This window comes from Leopardus geoffroyi, chromosome B2 (assembly GCF_018350155.1).
Source record: "Leopardus geoffroyi isolate Oge1 chromosome B2, O.geoffroyi_Oge1_pat1.0, whole genome shotgun sequence".
Classification (NCBI taxonomy): Eukaryota; Metazoa; Chordata; class Mammalia; order Carnivora; family Felidae; genus Leopardus; species Leopardus geoffroyi.
In genome coordinates, this window is record NC_059332.1 from 22903595 (window position 1) to 22922298 (window position 18704).

Consider the following 18704-nt stretch of genomic DNA (forward strand, 5'->3'; position numbering starts at 1 on the left):
ATTTCACCATGTGACTCTTCTACAGTAGATGCCACGCTTTATTATTTTCTAATTTATTTATTTAAATTCAAGTTACTTAACATACAGTGTAGCAGTTTCAGGAGCAGAATTTACTGATTCATCACTTACATATAACACTCAGTGCTCATCCCAACAAGTGCCCTCCTTAATGCCCATCACCCATTTAGTGCCTCCCCCCAGCAACCCTTAGTTTGTTCCCTGTATTTAAGAGTATCTTATGGTTTGTCTCCCTCTCTGTTTTTATCTTATTTTTGGTTCCCTTCCCTTATGTGCATCTGTTTTATTTCTTAAATTCCACACGAAGCACGATACTCTATGTGGAAAACCCGAAAGACTACCAAAAAACCGCTAGAACCGATATGTGAATTTAGCAAAGTCGCAGGATATAAAATCAACGTACAGAAATTGGTTGCATTTCTATACACCAAAAATGAAGCAGCGGAAAGAGAGATCAAGGAATCAATCCCATTTACATTTGCACCAAAAGCCATAAGATATCTTAGGAATAAGCCTAACCCAAGAGGTCATGCTTTATTTTGAACCTGGTTTTTGCTCTGTTGTTCTCAAGGCATAAGGGATGAGCTTCTCTAACTTTCTGAATGAAGAAAGCAGTGATTGCAGAGTGTTTGATAGAGCAAGCTACAAATTTTCCAAGATGCTACAGAAATAAGAAGTGATCGATCCATCCCAAAACTTTTTTCAATAACTCTTGCCAACATTTATTCAAGTCCAGGCTGGCAAATGTGTGCATGCTCTGTCTTTCCTAGCTTATAATGTTAATTTCATTTTATTTTTAGGACATGGTTGATCACATTAATTTCCAGTGTTAATTCCAAGTATTCCTTCTCATATTCTTGGTCTGCTTTTTGAACCAAGGCAGTTGACAAATACATTTGGATCATCTGTTATGTGCCAAATACTATGCTTAGGGTACAAAGATAAATAAGACATTGGTGCCTACCAGGAAGGAAGGGAAAGAGGAGGCAGGAAAAGGGAGGCCAGCCCAAAGTCAAACTCCCTGCTCGGGATGGAATAAAGTGGTAAAAGAACAGTCATGCCCTTACTAACTGTGGGGGAGGAACACAGCAAACAAAACTAAACCAAAGATACATCTGGGCCACTGTTTTCATTCTCCTCCTAAATCTGAAACTCATCAGTGCTAATAAAAAGTAAAGGAGTGATGGGTTTCATCTCCCCTCCCCAGGTATTCTCTGATAAAAAAACTTACAAGGAGCTAGGAGAACCATAACAGTTTTAATAAATGGATTGCTCATCCAAACCCCATTAGGCAATTCTTCTGCTTTGGAGAAGAGGAGCCACAGATGGGAATCCAAGGCCATGAGATGCAGACCACGGATGGGGAGCTCTGGAATAGACAGACAGAATGGCATGACCCCAGCCCCTCCCTCATCCCACAGGTGGGAAGTGGGTTCTCAGAGATAAGTCCAAGGTCACACAGCTGGTTAGTGGCAGAGCCCCTGCAGCCTAGATATATTCTTTCCTAATCTAATAGTGTAGACTTTATTTGTTAAGCAGCATTGGACATACCCTGAAAACAGTGAGGACCCAAGGGAATAAGAAAGACATTGAAAAGTCATGATTAAGAGTGAAAAGTAATCCCCAAGAAGGCCTCTCCATTGTCCTCAGTGTTTCCCCCTACTGCTCCCTCTGTGTCCTCAGTCCAGCTTCCTACTCTACTCGAAAACTCACTGCCATCTCAATCTGCCAAAGCATGAAAAGACCTGATTTAAAAATACCACTTGCATCCTGAAAACAGGATGGCCTCCCTGGCATCATCCTATTCCTGTACCTCTGTTAAATCATGAGTAAAACGCGTGTAAGAATGCCTCAGTCTTTGAATGAAGTGGGAGACAACCAATTGCCACATGGCACCGAAGACGGTAGAACGGAGGAAGCTCTGTGTTGAAACGCATAGTTAACTTACCCTACAGCCTAAGGAAATGTGAGTCCTGTGCAGTTAATTTTAATATTTCTCATGTGCCAATTTTTTTGTGGCACCAGGTCAATTTAATGCAGCTGACTGTGCCAGACAACACAAATGCCAAGACAAAGGCACAATTCAACAGGACCAAATGTCCCCTGTTCTCAGGATGGGCCTCCTTCCTCAACTTGAAAGCTTCCACACATGCCAGCTTTGATTTTGCTGTAGTTCACACACATACTCTCTGTCTCTCAGACACACACACACACACACACACACACACACACACACACGGAGGAAATTTCTGACGATGGTGAAGCAGAGAAAGGACTGTGAGGCACTGAACAAAAGGCACGTCTGCTCTCCTGCTTTGATTCTGGTCCTTTGTAAACAAATCTGCAAAAGGCGGCCCAAGTGTGGGGACAGAAGGAGGAGCCTGGCACTCTCCTTCCTAGTCCCTTAGGGTTTGTTAATCTCTTTATACTCTCTTCCAAGGTAATATTCAAATCAGCCACACAGCTCAATTTACTTTGCTTGGGACTCTAATTGAACAAATCTAAAATAACAACAGACGCAGTGGCCCTGCGCTTCGGTCAAGTTTTTCTTAGATACTTAAGGCACATTCTGGCTGTCTTAATTCTGACTGCATCAGGGAAAGGTGCTCTGTTCCGGTCCCTGATTTTACACTAGTGGCAGGCTGACTGTCATTCACTGTTTCAGAGGTTGATAATATCTACTGCTGGGTGAAAGGTTTCCAGAATAACATAGGAAGTGTTTAAGTATCCCTGAAGGTGTAAAGAATGTCTTATCCAAGTCAACTGGTAGGTTTTTAATGCAAAGAAATTCGGTAAGGTCCTATACTGTGCTAAATGTCACTTCTTCAGAATCACGAGACCTGGGTCAACTATGGGGTGGGAGTTTATTTGGTCCATTTTCTAAGTTACATTAAGGTGAGCCCTCGATGATCCTGCATTTGTAGCTACTCCCATTTGTAAACATATTCAGGGAATGACACTACAGTAAACCTGTCACTCATTCTAGCTTCTTTCCATCCTTTGGCAAAGGATAAGAATTTTAAAAACTATATTATCACCTACTGGGAGTAGGGATGCAGGTTGAAACCTTAGGAACATCATAAGATAAGTGAGCCACTGATAATGAGTTTAAAACTGGTAGATCAAACCTTGGACCTCCAAGCTTTTCTCTGGGAAGAGTATCACCTAGTAAGAATGCTTTTAAGGAAATCATACACTAAACATGCTGAGAGGCTATTCAAGATCACGTGTGTAGAAATGCTGATATTCTTTCAGTTCTTTGGAGACAAGGGTTAAAAGGAATCAGTGCACACACCTGGCACCTCTCAAGGAAAGGAAGGAGCAGGTCTGTGCTGTGGCTGAATAGTGATCACGTTGTGGAGGGATCCTCTGTCTTACTGACAAATGAAAGTAACATTCTGTGCCTGAGCATTGCCCTACTGCAGGATGGTCATCAGAGTGAACATTTCTGCTTCTTGGTGTGCAGGTGTTTTCATTATATGTTCACCATATAGTCTTAGGAGTTCAGAAACTCTTCCTCAGGGAACCATCAAAATCCTCAAGAAAAAAAACAGGTAACAACCTCTTTGACTTTGGCTACAGCAACTTCTTACTTGACATGTCTCTGGAGGCAAGGGAAACAAAAGCAAAAATAAACTATTGGAACCTCATCAGGATAAAAAGCTTCTGCACAGTGAAGGAAACAATCAGCAAAACTAAAAAGCAAATAGCATAATGGGAGGAGATATTTGCAAATGACATATCAGATACAGAGTCATCCAAGATCTATAAGGAACTTATCAAACTCAACACTCAAAAAAAAAAAAATCCAGTGAAGAATGGGCAAAATACATGAATAGACACTTTTCCAAAGAAGACATCCAGATGGCTGGATTTCATCATTTCATCCATGAAAAGATGCTCAACATCACTAATCATCAGGGAAATATAAATCAAAACTACAATGAGACGCCTCACACCTGTCAAAATGCCTAAAATTAACAACTCAGGCAACAACAGATGTTGGCAAGGATACAGAGAAAGAAGAACCCTTTTGCATTGCTGGTGGGAATGCAAACTGGTGCAGCCACTCTGGACAATAATTAAAAACAGAACTACCCTATGACTCAGCAATAGCACTACTAGGTATTTATCCAAAGGATACAGGAGTGCTGATTTGAAGGGGCACATGCACCCCAATGTGTATAGCAGCACTATCAACAATAGCCAAAGTATGGAAAGAGCCCAATGTCCATCAACTGACAAATGGATAAAGAAGATGTGGTATGTATACACACATACGCACTGAAATATTACTCAGCCATCAAAAACAATGAAATCTTACCATTTGTAACAATGTGGATCGAACTAGAGTTCATTATGCTAAGCCAAATAAGTTAGAGAAAGACAAATATATGATTTCACTCTTATGTGGAATTTAAGAAACAAACCAGATGAACATATGGGAAGGGCAGCAAAATAATATAAAAAGAGAGAGGGAGACAAACCATAAGAGACTCCTTAATACAGAGAACAAACTGACGGTTGCTGGCAGGGTATTGGGGGAGGATGGGCTAAATAGGCGATGGGCATTAAGGAGGGCACTTGTTGGGACGAGCACTGGGTGTTAAATGTAAGTGATGAATCGCTAAATTCTACTCCTGAAATCATCATTACACTATATGGTAACTAACTTGGTTTTGAATAAAAGAAAAAAAAAAGAAAAACACTAATTCAAAAAGAAAAAAATAAAAAGAAAGTCTTTCTTATGGGTCCAGTAAATGCCCAGCAAACACTTTGGGCCAAAGACCTCCTCTCTCCTCAACAGACCAAGAGGTCTTTACCTTCTCAATAATCCCACCACACACTTGCCCCTAGCCTCTCCAGTTTTTCTTTCACTGGTAGAACTATTCCAAGTGTATGAGTCCCCTTCCCAGGCCCCTGCCTCTCATCTTGGGCTCATAAGGCCCAGGTTCCACTACTGCTCAGGCTGGAGCATGAACCAAGCAGTCCATGCTGAAAACTGGCTCCTAACCACTGGGAAATGTGCAGGTGCAGGGTTAGGAGCCCAAATCCCTCTCTGCTACCTGAACACCTGTGAACTAATGCTCACACTTCAATGGGAGCCAGATGCTTGCCCTGTCGTTGCATATAAGGGCAGAATGTGAGAAGTCACCTGAACACCCTGCTGCTATCGTCAGTGCAGCAGGGAAATGTTAACCAAGTAAATGAATGAATGTCGACATCACTACCTGGAACAAGCCTCCAACTTATTAAATATCCCACAGCCTGCGCATTTCAGCTCCTATCTGAGATTTTTTTCCTTCTTACATTCGTTTTATGCCCCTCTGATCTCACATCTTGTTTCTAATCACAGCTCAGAGTGAAACACATGTAAGGTAATTACTCCTTGGTGCTCTGTGGTAGCGCTCATTGATTAGAAATCATTTTCAGAGAGAACACTATAACAAGGAGTTTTGATCAAAGCTGGATTATTATTTCAGTTCCTTGTTTCACCCACATACATTTGCTTCCTCCTCCAGGAAGAAAATTTGTGTGTGTGTGTGTGTGTGTGTGTGTGTGTGTGTGTGTGTGTAGATAGTTTTTCTTAGAGTGGAACTATTTATTTCCTTAATCTAAAACAACCATTTCTTTAAAAAGCGGCTAATCAAGCTTCTTCCTGAGACTCATGTTTCAAGCTCTTAGTGTCACTCCTTCAGTCCCACCTCTCTGGGATGGGGCCATGTTTATGTCAAGATGGTGGGCACTGCAGGGTCAGGCCCAGCCGGGGCCAGAGGAAACATGCTCATGGAGGATGTGGCCCTGGAATGTCATGAGGATGCAGAGGGAGCTCTGAAGGCAAAGACTGGGTTGTGGAGGGTCTGATGCGCCTAGTGAGTTCACTTGGAGGCCCCATCCTTCTGTGCCTGCCCTACTGGCACATTGGACTCAAATCATGAACACAGTGCATTTCAAATTTGCCCTTCTTTTAAGTTGTTTACAGCTGTGCAAATGACTTTCTTATCTAATCCTAGAAAGCAGGCATCCGAGGTCTGCCACAGAAGCTAGAGTGAGATGCACAGGAGGAAGTTCTATTTTTATTTTTTGACATTTAAAAAAATCCTCTTCCATTCTTCTTCCTGAGGTGCTGGGTTAGATTCTACAAGCAGGGCAAAGACAGGATACGCTAGAATGTCAACTCTCAATTACAGTTTTAAAAGGGGAAAGAAGAAGTTGAGATATTCCAAAAGGTTTTAAAATTAAGAGTTTATATTTTCAAAGTAACGGTTTTAGCTTGGAGTAAACCATCATTAGCCCTTAATCCAAATAATCAGAAAGCTTAAACAATGGTCAAGTGACTTAAAAGAAAAGAGACACATCTTGGATTCAGAATATTTAGAAGAGCACTATACATGGATTGTCCTGGATCAGCATAGCTCATGGTTAAGCCTTTAATGTTCTACATTTATAGTTCTCCATAGCAATGAACTTGCCCCCTGAAAATGAGAAGCTACCGGTATCTGAAATAGGTCTTATATAATATATATGTGTACACATATATATGTATAAGTGTGTTACAGTCCATATACATATACACATTACACATATGTGCATATGTGTATAGTATGAGCATATGGCAGACTTCCCCCGCTTGTCTGCAGCTTTCCTTTCCAGGGTTCCAGCTACCCATGGTCTATTGCAGTTGGAAGCAACCAGTCCTCCTTCTGACCTATTATCAGCAGGTCGGTAGTTAGCCTAATGTCTATGTCACTCACCTCACTTCATCTCATCATGTATGCATTTTGTCATCTCACATCATAAGAAGGATGATATAGTATAGTAAAGGTGTTTTGAGAGAGAGAGAGAGAGGCCACATTCACATAACTTTTATTACAGTACATTGTTATATAGTTCTATTATATTATTGTTGTTAATCTCTTTCTGTACCTCATTTATAAATTAAGCTTTATCACAGGTGTGATATGTTATGTAGAGGAAAAACATAGCATATACAGGGTTTGGCACTCTCTGCAGTTTCAGGCATCCTCTGGGGGCCCTGGAATGTACCTCCTGTGGATAAGGGGGGACTGCTGTAAGTCTATGGCTAAGAAGATTTTATTCATTTAGTAAATATTTACTAATTGCCCATGATTATGGCAAGCCCTGAGAAAAATAGATCAATAAGATAAAATTCCTACCCTTGAGTTCACAGTCTAGTGGGAGACACATGAAAATATGAAGTACAATGAAATGTTAGTGGCTTTCTGATGGATGTACATATGGGCATAGTGAAAACCAACACGAACAACTTTCCCTGGAGGACAGGGGTATCATGAGAGGTTTCCCAAGGAAAGAAGTCCTTGAGTTGTACTATTAAGGTTGCCCGGTGGCCTTAGTATTTGAACTTTGATATCCAGTAACCCACACTTGGTATGTGCAGTAACTCACAGATAAGCATTCTGGATAAGCAAGCATCTTCTGTACAGTTTCCTGGGCTAAAATTAACCCTGAGTTTCATTACCTGCACTTGGCACCAAGGGAATGCAGTCTGGGAGCATGCTGTCCCTAGGACCGTTGACACACAAAATATAATGGACAGTCAGTGTACGAAACACCCGTGGAACAGAATGGACCGGGATGCCTCTCGGCTCTGCGATCCTGCAATGACACACCACTTTGAGTAGGAAAAGTCCAAGGGAAATGAATAGCGTTTTGAAAATAAGGACCATCTTCCAAAATAGCTGTCCACTGCCCTCACAGCACTGCCCCAACAGGAAGAGGGGTTGGCCTGTCTCCAGCCTGCACTGGGAACAGAGCAGTGGGGGCTCTGTCCTAAAGCCTGGGCTGCCAGAGACCTCTGCATGAAACTGCTCAAGTCAGGACTTGAGTCTGGGACACTGACCTGGAAAAGTAAAATCCTGGTGCTCCAAGTAGGAGGGATGGCCAGCTCCCAGATTTAATTTGGTTGTTCTGCGTAAAAAGCAAAAAGTCAGAGCCACTGTGTCGCTTTTAAGACCTGCATGATTACTGAATAGCTGTGTAACATCAGGAGGGTGAATTAGACTTCTGAGCCTCAGTCTTCCCACTGTATCACTCCATAATACAGTACCTTATACAGACCTGGTGCACAATAGCATACACATACACACAGACACATACACCCTAAGAAAAGTACCCACATGGGATTCCAGGAAAAAGAGACCTCAAAGACACACCCTGACAAAAAAGTTAAATGTTATTTAAGGACACAACCTTTAAAACCTCTGTCCAATAGTGAAGCATATTATTAGTAAAATGGAGTGTGATTAAAACAAGTTATTCAGAAACCCACCAGATGAGTGGAGAGTTGATTAAAGAGACAACTCACCATAGGGAAAGTATGTGACCCTTGGGCACTGAAGCCCTGAAGCAAGGAGAGGAAAGTAGGTGACCCTTCCAAGAACTGCATGTTCTAGTCAGATGTCCAGGACCTACCCCTGTGATGGGTACTGGCCACATCTCTCTTGGTGAGTGACAGATTGGTTCTGCAGGGGACCTCACTTGCCAGTGGAATACTACAAGCACATCATGGATCCTTACAAGGCCCTACACCTCCAGAGCCATCACTGGCACCTGCTCTCATCTCACTGACCTGTTTGCAGAGCAAGAGCCAAACTCTGATTAAAGAAGAGAGGAAGATAGGTCTGGTTCCCCAGTTCACAAAATGTGGCCCTTCCAAGACACCATGGCTCCCCATGGGCTATTTATGCAAATGGCTTGCTCAACTGTGAACCATACTTAAGCAAGAAGCAGCTACTTCTCATTTCTGAAAATTCCCCCAAATATTCCGAATATGTCCGACAAGATTCCCTGATGAACACAAGTCTTCAGAAGTTCTTTAAGTGCAGGGTACAAACATTAGAACATTTCATATGCAAATTTCACATCATCACTGAGACCAATATGGCTTCTGGTTAAAAAACTCCCCTGACAGGACATGAGATACAAAGGTTCAGTAACAGGCACTGGGAATACATCAGCAGTCAAACAGAAGGCTGAAGAAACACATGTTAAAATTAAAAATTCAATCACTTTGCTTTAAAACATTTGGATGTATTTTTAAGAACTTCATCTCATTTTAGACTTATAATACTGATTTTAAGGTAGGGTTATTATATCAGTTTTTTCAGAATGATGAACCAGTGGCTCAGAGAAGCTAAGTGACCTGTCCCAAAACAGGACAGAGGCTGGTAGAACGCAGAGCTCTTTCTCCTACATCAATCCATGCTCAGGTTACATGACCCCATCTGCAGGCCTCTGATGACTGGACTGGGGATTGGGGTTGGGCAGGCATTGATGAGTGTCTTGAGCTCTATCCAGCAGAGGCCCCCCTCATGGCAGTGACTCTACAGACCAATCAGATCTTCCCTTGTGGGGAAGCTGGACGTGTCACAAGAGAAAAAGAGTCATTAGGAGCTGTGAAATAGGCACCATTGGGTGCCCAGGCACCATCATGGTCAAGCCCTGTTGTGGGAAGCACATAACAGGGGCATGAGACAAGCTTCCTGGGTGCTAGCTAGCAAGGCACCCAATCCTGAGAGAGGTCAGTTCTCAGGGAGGCCTACTCTGAGACTGGGTGGATTTTGTGTCTTCCCTACCGGTTGCACATCCCCAGAGCAAGCTTCAGTGCCTAAACTAGCTCACTTCATTGTCAAAAGCAATTATACAAAGCAAAAGCAAAAGCAAAGCATGTTATCTTTTTACAGTCCTGTGCTAGAATATGGGATCGGAGAGTGATCAGACAGTAGCATCTCCCTGTATATGGTACAGCATCCCCAGCCAGGAGCGACTGCTCTAAAAGGGTGCTCCTTGTTTTCACTGCCCACCTTAGATATCAGACTGGGGACAGAAACCCAGAACTATCCATAAAATTCCTTTAGGAGCTGTTGTGGGCTGAATTTGTCCCCCCAAATTCATACGTTGAAGTCTTTACTCTCAGTACCTTAGAATATGACCTCACTTGGAGACAGGGTCTTTACGGAGGTAATTAACCTAAAATGAGGTCATGTAGTGGGCCCCAATCCTACAGGAAGATATCAGGACACAGACATACACAGAAGAAAGACCATGTGAGGACGTGGGGAGAATGCGGCATCTGAGTCAAGGAGAGATGCCTCAGAAGGAGTCAATCCTGCTGACACCTTGATCTCGAACTTCTAGCCTCCAGGCCAGGGAGACAATAAATTCCTTTGTTTCAACAACCCAGTCTGTGGTGTTTATCATGGTGGCCCCAGCAAAGGAATGTGGAAGCCTTAATGTTGGGTCTCTAGCACAACACCAAAGGGGCCGGCGAGCAATTTCAAGCCACATGCTGGAAGCAGTAGAGTGATTTGGTAGGAACGTGTCCGGGGCTCACACCACTGGGGTTGAATCCTGGCTCCGCCACTAGAGGCCATGTCTCTTTGGGTGAGATGCTTCACCTAAGGTGCCTGGTATCTAAAAGGAAGCACACAACCTTTTCCCAAGGGAGGTGTAAAGGTGTAATGAGGTCCGGCGAATAAAGACTTAGTGCTGAGCCCGCAGCCAGTGGACACAGCCCTCAACAAAGGTTTGCTTTTATTCTCACAGTTAATTCAGACACAGCTGATTGTATGGGATGTGTCGAGGATGCGGACTCTGAGGCCCTAGTCCTCCTCACCAGGAACAGCTCAGTCTGACCTGGCAATCAGTTGTTCCTTGTTCTGCTCTGGATTATTCTCCTTCCTCTTCTCATGAGTTTGCCACACTCCTGGGAATGTCTTGTGGACCTCATGCCGGGATGGATGGCTGTGTGCATTTATTTGTCTCCCTGTACGCCTGCCTGAAGCTCCCTTCAACTCACAGTGTTTAGGGAAGGATTAGCAAAGAGGCTTCACTTCTTATCAATATGTTCTACGAAATTCTCCTTGCCATCTGGTGCCTTGAGTGGCTTTTCTCGATTTGGGAGGCACTCTCTGCCCACTCCCTGACATGGGAGCTGCTGTGCCAATGCAGTGGGTCAGAAAGTGTAACTGATGGATTGAGGTAGACACTTAGGCAGCAAAGCTCCTAATTGCCAGCGAACGTACTTAGGCACTTAGGCTAACAAAGAGCCTCTCAGGGGACAGAAACAGGATACCACTGTACTTCCAGGGTACCTTAGCTGGATGCCTGGGGCAAGTTAAGGAAATCTACTTTTCGTCCTGCTGGCTCCACAAGAAAGGGGAATTTGTTTCAGGAGCCAAACAGCCTGGGAGAGGAAGGCCTTCCAGCCCCAGGAAAGCATAGGAATAAGGGACCTGACTGCCCTCTGGATTTCATCTTGGCCTTCTGTCTCTACTTCTGTCTGTATATCTGCTTGGTTTTCTTCTCTGTAAACTGCCATTCTTTGCCTCTCTGCTCCTTAAGGCAAAAAGACAACATGGAAGGTACCTCTGTTGAAGAATGACTTAATCCCTGTCATCCCCCAGCTGTAAATTCTCATGGGTCAAGCATCTGTCTGGGTACAATCATCTGAGACTGGGACTAGGGGTAGGGTGGTGTAGAGAGGAAGCCTCACTGCACAACATGGCTGCCAGGGCCCACTGTTCTGGAGAGGGAGAGAGGAGGTATTCACAGAGGAGGGGAAATCACTAGTAGCTATGCAGATACCCCAAAAGGTAACCACTATGCTCTCAAGCCTTAGCTGCAAAAGCTCGGGGTTCTATAGTCAAGCTCAAACCCACATCCATATACAAGAACTACACTTCCTCATAGAGATTTATACTTTTAGTCTTCCACTTAAGTGTGGCCATTTTCTTAGGTACATCCAGCGTTATAAATGCATATATGATTTTGAAGTTTGGAATGCTCATTACACATCTCTAAACACAAATGCTGATTAACACAAAACACCCAAACAAACCTATCACATGTCTTTAAAACCCAAAAAGAAATGCAATTGCTTTTTGTAAGTCAATATAACTATGCTATTTAAAACTAGATGTCTAATAGTTGATGTGCTTTGAAAATTATTTTACCATGAAATAGACATAAAAATAACAATAGAGGGGTGCCTGGGAGGCCTAGTCGGTTAAGAGTCCAACTTTGGCTCAAGTCATGATCTCGTGGTTGGTGAGTTCAATCCCCATGTTGGGCTCTGTGCTGACAGAGGGCTGGAGCCTGCTTCGAGTTCTGTGTCCTCCTCTTTCTGCCCCTCCCCCACTCACTCTGTCTTTCCCTCTCAAAAATAAACATTAAAAAAATACCACTAGATGATGGCAAAATAGTGATAGCTCCTAAAAATGATTGCTATCCCTTGTTTCATGAACACTGACAGTAACTAGTTGGTATTCACTTACATCACTGAATGAACTTCTTGCTGAATTCCAAATCAGAATACAAAGTGCCGTCTGCCTTGTGCAGGATCCCTCTGGTATTCAGACTCTGTGGTGTAGACATCAGGGCTGAATCAAAACCCTGAGATACAAAGACATAGGGCCTGTCCAGAGTGGAAGTCTCATCAGATACCACCCTGTGAACAGATGTGCTGGCATCATTTCCTGGCATGGGGCGTCCTTCTCCTCTCCTTTGTCCCACTTTTCTACCAGCAGCATATATAGCACTTACCCCGCCCCACCCCCCCAGTATAATTAATTATAATTAATGTTTTCTTAAGATGCTAAAAAAATCCCTTTCTCATATCTTAACCCCACCATACTTTTCTTCTCTTGTCATATACTCAACCTTCTTTTTCTGTCTTTTAATCCAATATAATTAAGACCTTGAGAAAGCAACTTTATTGTTTGCAACAAATGATCGTTAAGCAACTGGATGCTTAATTTGAGTATGAGCTTAACTATAGTAAATACAACATATAAAGCTTTCCAACATAGATGCTTTGCTGTTCTTGGTGTGTGTTTAATGCTTGCATTTAATTAAAGTTAGTTTCTCCCAGAAGAAATTCACCGCTAGGATATTAACATCACCATCAACAACAGTATTAACATTTATTGTATACTTATGTGCCAGGCACTGCAAAATAGCCTTATAAAGTAGGTCCTAATGTTAAGCCCATTTTAAAGATAAAGAAACTGAGGCTTAGAAAGATAAAGCCAGCTGCTTAAAGTCCCACAGGCCAACAAGTGACAAAGATAGGAGCTGAACTGAAGGCAACTCCAGAGCCCATGCTGCAGCCACTACCCCACAAAGGCTTCCCCGCTCTGGGCAATGACATGCTCTATTCCTTCCAGGACATAACATGAAATAAGACAGAATATGGCAACAACTACATTGTGTAGCTACTGAAGGTTAACTGAACCCCAGAAACCACAATCCAGCCCAATCTCAGGAACCTGATCAATCTGACACATAAGCATTTGCCTGGGACAAAGGACATGCAAAGGCTTTTGCTTCCCAGTGTCCCTAGACGACAATGCAGCCTCCAGAAGAGAGACTTGGGGTGGCCACATAGCTACTCTGGTCTGACATGACAGTGTGGCTACTCATTTAGTGAGAATAGGAATACATGTAAACCAAGGCATAGATGACCCAGTTCATATATATGCCAGTGTTTAAGTGTCTTTAAAAAAAAACAAAAAACAAAACTAAGCAAAGTAATTGGTTTCATGTCTTTGGTAACAGATTCTATTATTGCAAATTATTGATCTTGTATATGGTATCAGGAAAGACAGTTAGCTATTTAGGAAAATAAAAGTGTGACCCTCTCATCTCGCAATACCATCGTAAGTTCTAGATGGATCCAGAAATACAATTTAAATAAACAACTTAAGAGAAAATGTGAGTAGGGGTGCCCGGGTGGCTCAGTCAGTTGTGCATCCCACTTCAGCTCAGGTCATGATCTAAGGGTTCGTGAGTTCAAGCCCCAAATCAGGCTCACTATTGTCAGCACAGAGTCCACTTCAGATTCTTTGTCCCCCTCTCTGTCTGCCCCTCCCCTGCTTGTGCTCTCTCAAAAATAAAAAAATAAATAAATAAAAGAAAAAGAGAAAATGTAAGTAAATATTTATATAATCCTTTATGTGTTAGATAAGGACTTTTTAAGACAATTGAAGAAATCAGTGAAAAAAAAACATTAGATATGACAATACGAAAGAAGATAAAATATTGCTATGTCCCAAACACCACACAGAATAAAAGGCAGATAACAATCTGAAAAAAAACCATAACAACCATGAGAGAAAGTGCACTAGGATTCTGGGTATATAAATAGCTTATACAAGTTGATCTGACAGGTTTTATTGTTTATAAAACCCCAACTCTTATGAGAAGTATTCAAATGATTAACAAGCACACAGAAAGATTTTATTCCACCAGTCACTGAAACAACGAAGTGCTCTGATAATTATATGTAAATAAGCATAACTTTTCCACATCAAAAAAGCATTAAAAAATTTAAATAGTACACGATGAAAGCAGAATTCTCTGAAAATATATGTATGCATGTTCATTCTATATATTAAAAAAAAAGACTAGAAGAAGGACATAAAAATGAAAACAGTGCTCATCTGTGAGTGGTTGAATTATAGGGAATTTAAATTATCTTTCTTTTCTTAAAATAAGGATCCATTATATCTAATACCCAAATCTAATATTTTTAATATATAAGAAAGAAAAGAATGGATGGAGCTAGAATGTATCATGCTAAGTGAAATAAGTCAGTTGGAGAAAGACAAGTACCATATGATTTCACTCAAATGTGGAATTTAAGAAATAAAACAGATGAACATATGGGAAGAGCAGGGAAGAGAAGAGAGGGAAACAAGAGACTCTTAACGATAGAAAACAAATGGTTGATGGAAGGAGGTGGGTAGGAGATGAGCTAGATGGGTAGTAAAGAGGGTACTTGTGATGAGCTGCATGTAAGTGATGAATCACTGAATTCTACTTCTGAAACCAATATTGCACTGTATGTTAACTAAAATTTAAATAATAATAAAAAATGTGGTATAAAAAAAAGGAGGGAGAGAGGAAGAAAGGAAAGAAGGAAGGGGAAAGAAGGAAATAATTTGTAACTTTCAAGAGGTTAAGAGGCAATAAAAAGTTTGGTGTAATAAGTTCCCAGAACATATAAAGAACTCTTACAGCTCAACACAGGACTTTATGAAAAGATCAGTTAGTTGCTAAGGAAATATATATCGAAACCAAATGATGGATGGATGGATGGAAGGGAGGGGGAGATGGAGGAAGGAACAAGTGTCAGAGAGTATGCAGAGAAACTGAAACCCATGTACATTGCTGGTGGGAATGTAAAATGATTTAGCTACCATAGAAAACAGTTGGACAGTTCCTCAAAAAGTTAAACAGAAAAGGGGCGCCTGGGTGGCGCAGTTGGTTAAGCGTCCGACTTCAGCCAGGTCACGATCTCGCGGTCCGTGAGTTCGAGCCCCGCGTCGGGCTCTGGGCTGATGGCTCAGAGCCTGGAGCCTGTTTCCGATTCTGTGTCTCCCTCTCTCTCTGCCCCTCCCCCGTTCATGCTCTGTCTCTCTCTGTCCCAAAAATAAATAAACGTTGAAAAAAAAAAAAATTAAAAAAAAAAAAAAAAAGTTAAACAGAATTACCAAATGACTCAGCAACTCTATTCCTATGTATATCCCCAAAAGAATTGAGAACAGGGACTCAAATGCTTTTGCATACATGTTCATACCTGCATTATTTACAGTTGCCAAAATGTGGAAACAACCTAAATACCCACCAGGAAAGGAATGGATAAATAAAATATATGTTTCTACGTACAATGGAAAATTACTCAGCCATAAAAATGAATGAAGTATTGCTACACGGTATAAGGTAGATGGACCTCAAAAACATGCTAAGTGAAAGAAGCCAGACACAAAAGGTCACATACTATATAACTCCATATGACATATTCAGAATAGGGAGACCCACCGAGACAGAATGCAGACTGGTGGCAGTTAGGGGCTGAGGGATGGAAGGAGTGGGGAAAGGGAAGCAAGGTGGGGGGTTTCTTTGGGGTAATGAAAACGTCTCGGATCTAAATAAGCAGAGAGATGTGGTGGTTACACAATACTGTGAATGTATTAAATGTCACTGAATTGCTCACTCATGTAAATTTCACCTCACTAAAAACAACAATAGAAAAATAAGTTGAGAGTAGCCTTTCCATGGGGACACCATCTACATGGCCACCAATTTAAAACAGATTTGTCAGACATCCATGAATCGGAGACTTAGATTCAGGGATAAAATGCAGTAGAGATCTCCTCCTCCTCACATCTGCTATGGATTGTTTGGATCTATTTTTCCACAGAATACATCCAGCAGATATTTTAACACATATGATTTCTTGATTTTTATTGGAGGCCTCAGGTGGGAAACTGTTTATTTTTTATTTTTTTAATGTTCATTTATTGTTGAGAGAGAGACAGAATATGAGCAGGAGAGGGGCAGAGAGAGAGGGAGATACAGAATCGGAAGCAGGCTCCAGTCTCTGAGGTGTCAGCACAGAGCCCAATGCGGGGCTCGAACCCACGCACTGTGAGATCATGACTTGAGCCAAAGTCGGACGCTTAACCCACTGAACCACCCAGGCACCCCGGGAAACTGGTTTTAAAAACATAATGCAAAGGCCCAATTGATAAACAAATATGAATTTTGAAATTACTGCTGTTTTATTCTAGCTTTATTTTTCATATTTACTGATGATAAGGACCTAAAACTACCACCTAACTAAAATTATTAGCCACTCAAGGCAGCATACCAAAAGATGATAATAGCTCTATTTCACAGTTGCTTGAAAGTATGTGTCAGAATGACTGAATGTAATTTTAATTAAACAAATTTGTAATTAGGAATACAATAACTGTGGTGCCATTTTTATATTACGGCCTGAGCTAGAAGAATAAAAATCCTCCTTGTAGTACCATAAGTAGGAAACCTAAGTAAAAGCATTATTTAAAATAATTAAATGGTGTCATTACGATGTATAAATCTGGTCATATGTTATGGGATCCAATTTCGATCTCCATCTGGTCCAGCCACTGGCCGAACAAAGCTGTCTAAGGGGCAGGGCAGGCACTACTGGAGACATCAGATGATTTAAAGGCAGGGAGGAAGGGCACCCCAGAAAAAGACATGAAAATGTGTTGCTCCCCACCCCGGTTAAAATCTCTAAAACACATGTTTTCTGAGACGCACTTGAAACCACTCTGCTCTGAAGGTTGGCGGGACCTTGAATTTTGGTTTTCTATTAACTATTAGGATTTTTCATCTTGAATACCTATACTGATCTCCTTTACTTTAACTATGCTAAGAATAGCTTCTATTCAGACTAGTCTTCTCAAGAATTTGATCTGTTTAATATTGCCAGGTATATTCCTGTATCAGACGTGATATAATATTATTCAGGATTCATATTGAAATAGATTTCCCGGCAGTAGAAATCCTGAAAAGAAGTTCAATGTGCAGGTATTCATTGATTCTATCCAGGTTAAAAAAAAATATAACATTCTAAATATAATCAAAACCAGCTCTTCTTGGTTCTCCTTGCGATATGCTCCTCACACCTTTTCCTAGCTTTCTTTCTCTCATTTTGGGGAGGCTGTTTTTGGCTCCAGAGGCGAGTGGAGGTCAAGTCTAATTTCAGGAGCTGTGTGTACTTTGTATTATACTGCACTTCTGTTCCCAAGGGGTGGCTTTATCTTCTGGAGGAGGCAGAGCTGCACAGCAGGTGCCTAGGTTCCCCTGTCTTACAGAAGTAAAGGGAAGCATATGCAACCTTAAGGAGTTTTTTCTTCTCCATGTGCCATTTTAGGAAATGCTGATCAAAGTATTGTTCAAATTCCAAATTCCATTCATATTTTCAGGTCTTCATTTGCATGCCATATCCTTTCTTAAGTTAAATACAGTGGCTATATACAGGCCCAAGTGAATTTAATTAATTTAATTGGTGCTGGGGAGTAATCTCTATCACTCCAGTATAATCCCTGCTTCTCGGAAAGGGCTAATGGATATCCTTCACCTGCTCTATCTACCCCTTAAATGAGCTATGCAGGAAGGGAAAATAAAACAGGTAAGTGTCTGAAAAGTGAAACTTCCCTACAACATTATTGTAAATGAAAATTACCAAGCACATAACCCTGAAGAGGCAGGTTTAAGTGCTAGAGTAAGGACATTTGGTTTGCTCCGTAACACATCAACCCTCTGTATCTACCCATTAAATCAAGTATTCTCTAATTACTAGCATTTGTGGAACAAATATTCATGAAGGCACAACAGGGGGGAAATGAGAAGAAATATGATTAACCAAAGTATTTTCTATCATTGAATTTCCTACTGAAGGCCTCCTATTGGCCAAATCCATGTGGTCTTGGCAGATCTATCTGACGGCATTCTATAATCTCGCTCCTGCAAGACAGAACCTTCCATGGCTTCTGTCCCCCAGCCTCTGCTCCTCTACGTGGACCTCCTGGATTGCACTTCCTAATTCCTTCACTCAGTCTTTCTCTCTTCCGTCCCTTAAGACTTCCTTGGGGTTTGTTCTTTCCTCATCTTACCCTTTTCCTGTTCCAGACATGTCCTGGGCACCTCCTATCTAGAGCTGCCAACTGTATATCCTAATCTTGTCTTCTCGCTCATGTGCTCTTAGGTCAGCATTCCCACGTGGCCTACCTAAAACTCAAGAAGTGGGGCGCTTGGGTGGCTCAGTCGGTTAAGTGTCCTACTCTTGATTTCAGCTCAGTTCATGATCT

At 41.7% G+C, this 18704-nt stretch overlaps 1 protein-coding gene across 36 annotated transcripts in view; it reads right to left on the reverse strand.

The window, feature by feature from the left end:
* The window catches only part of FARS2 (phenylalanyl-tRNA synthetase 2, mitochondrial), a 623580-nt gene that overhangs the window by 202910 nt on the left and 401966 nt on the right, over window positions 1-18704 (reverse strand). For 18 of the 36 annotated variants that reach the window (XM_045497504.1, XM_045497514.1, XM_045497510.1 and 15 more), the window contains one exon: window positions 7901-7968. The exons of 17 other annotated variants lie outside the window; for them this stretch is intronic. In XM_045497504.1, coding sequence (XP_045353460.1) covers window positions 7901-7968 — 68 coding nt within the window. Of the gene's footprint in view, window positions 1-7900; window positions 7969-12419; window positions 12454-18704 lie in introns of those variants that run through there. One more of the 36 variants, XM_045497532.1, reaches the window with a different exon arrangement.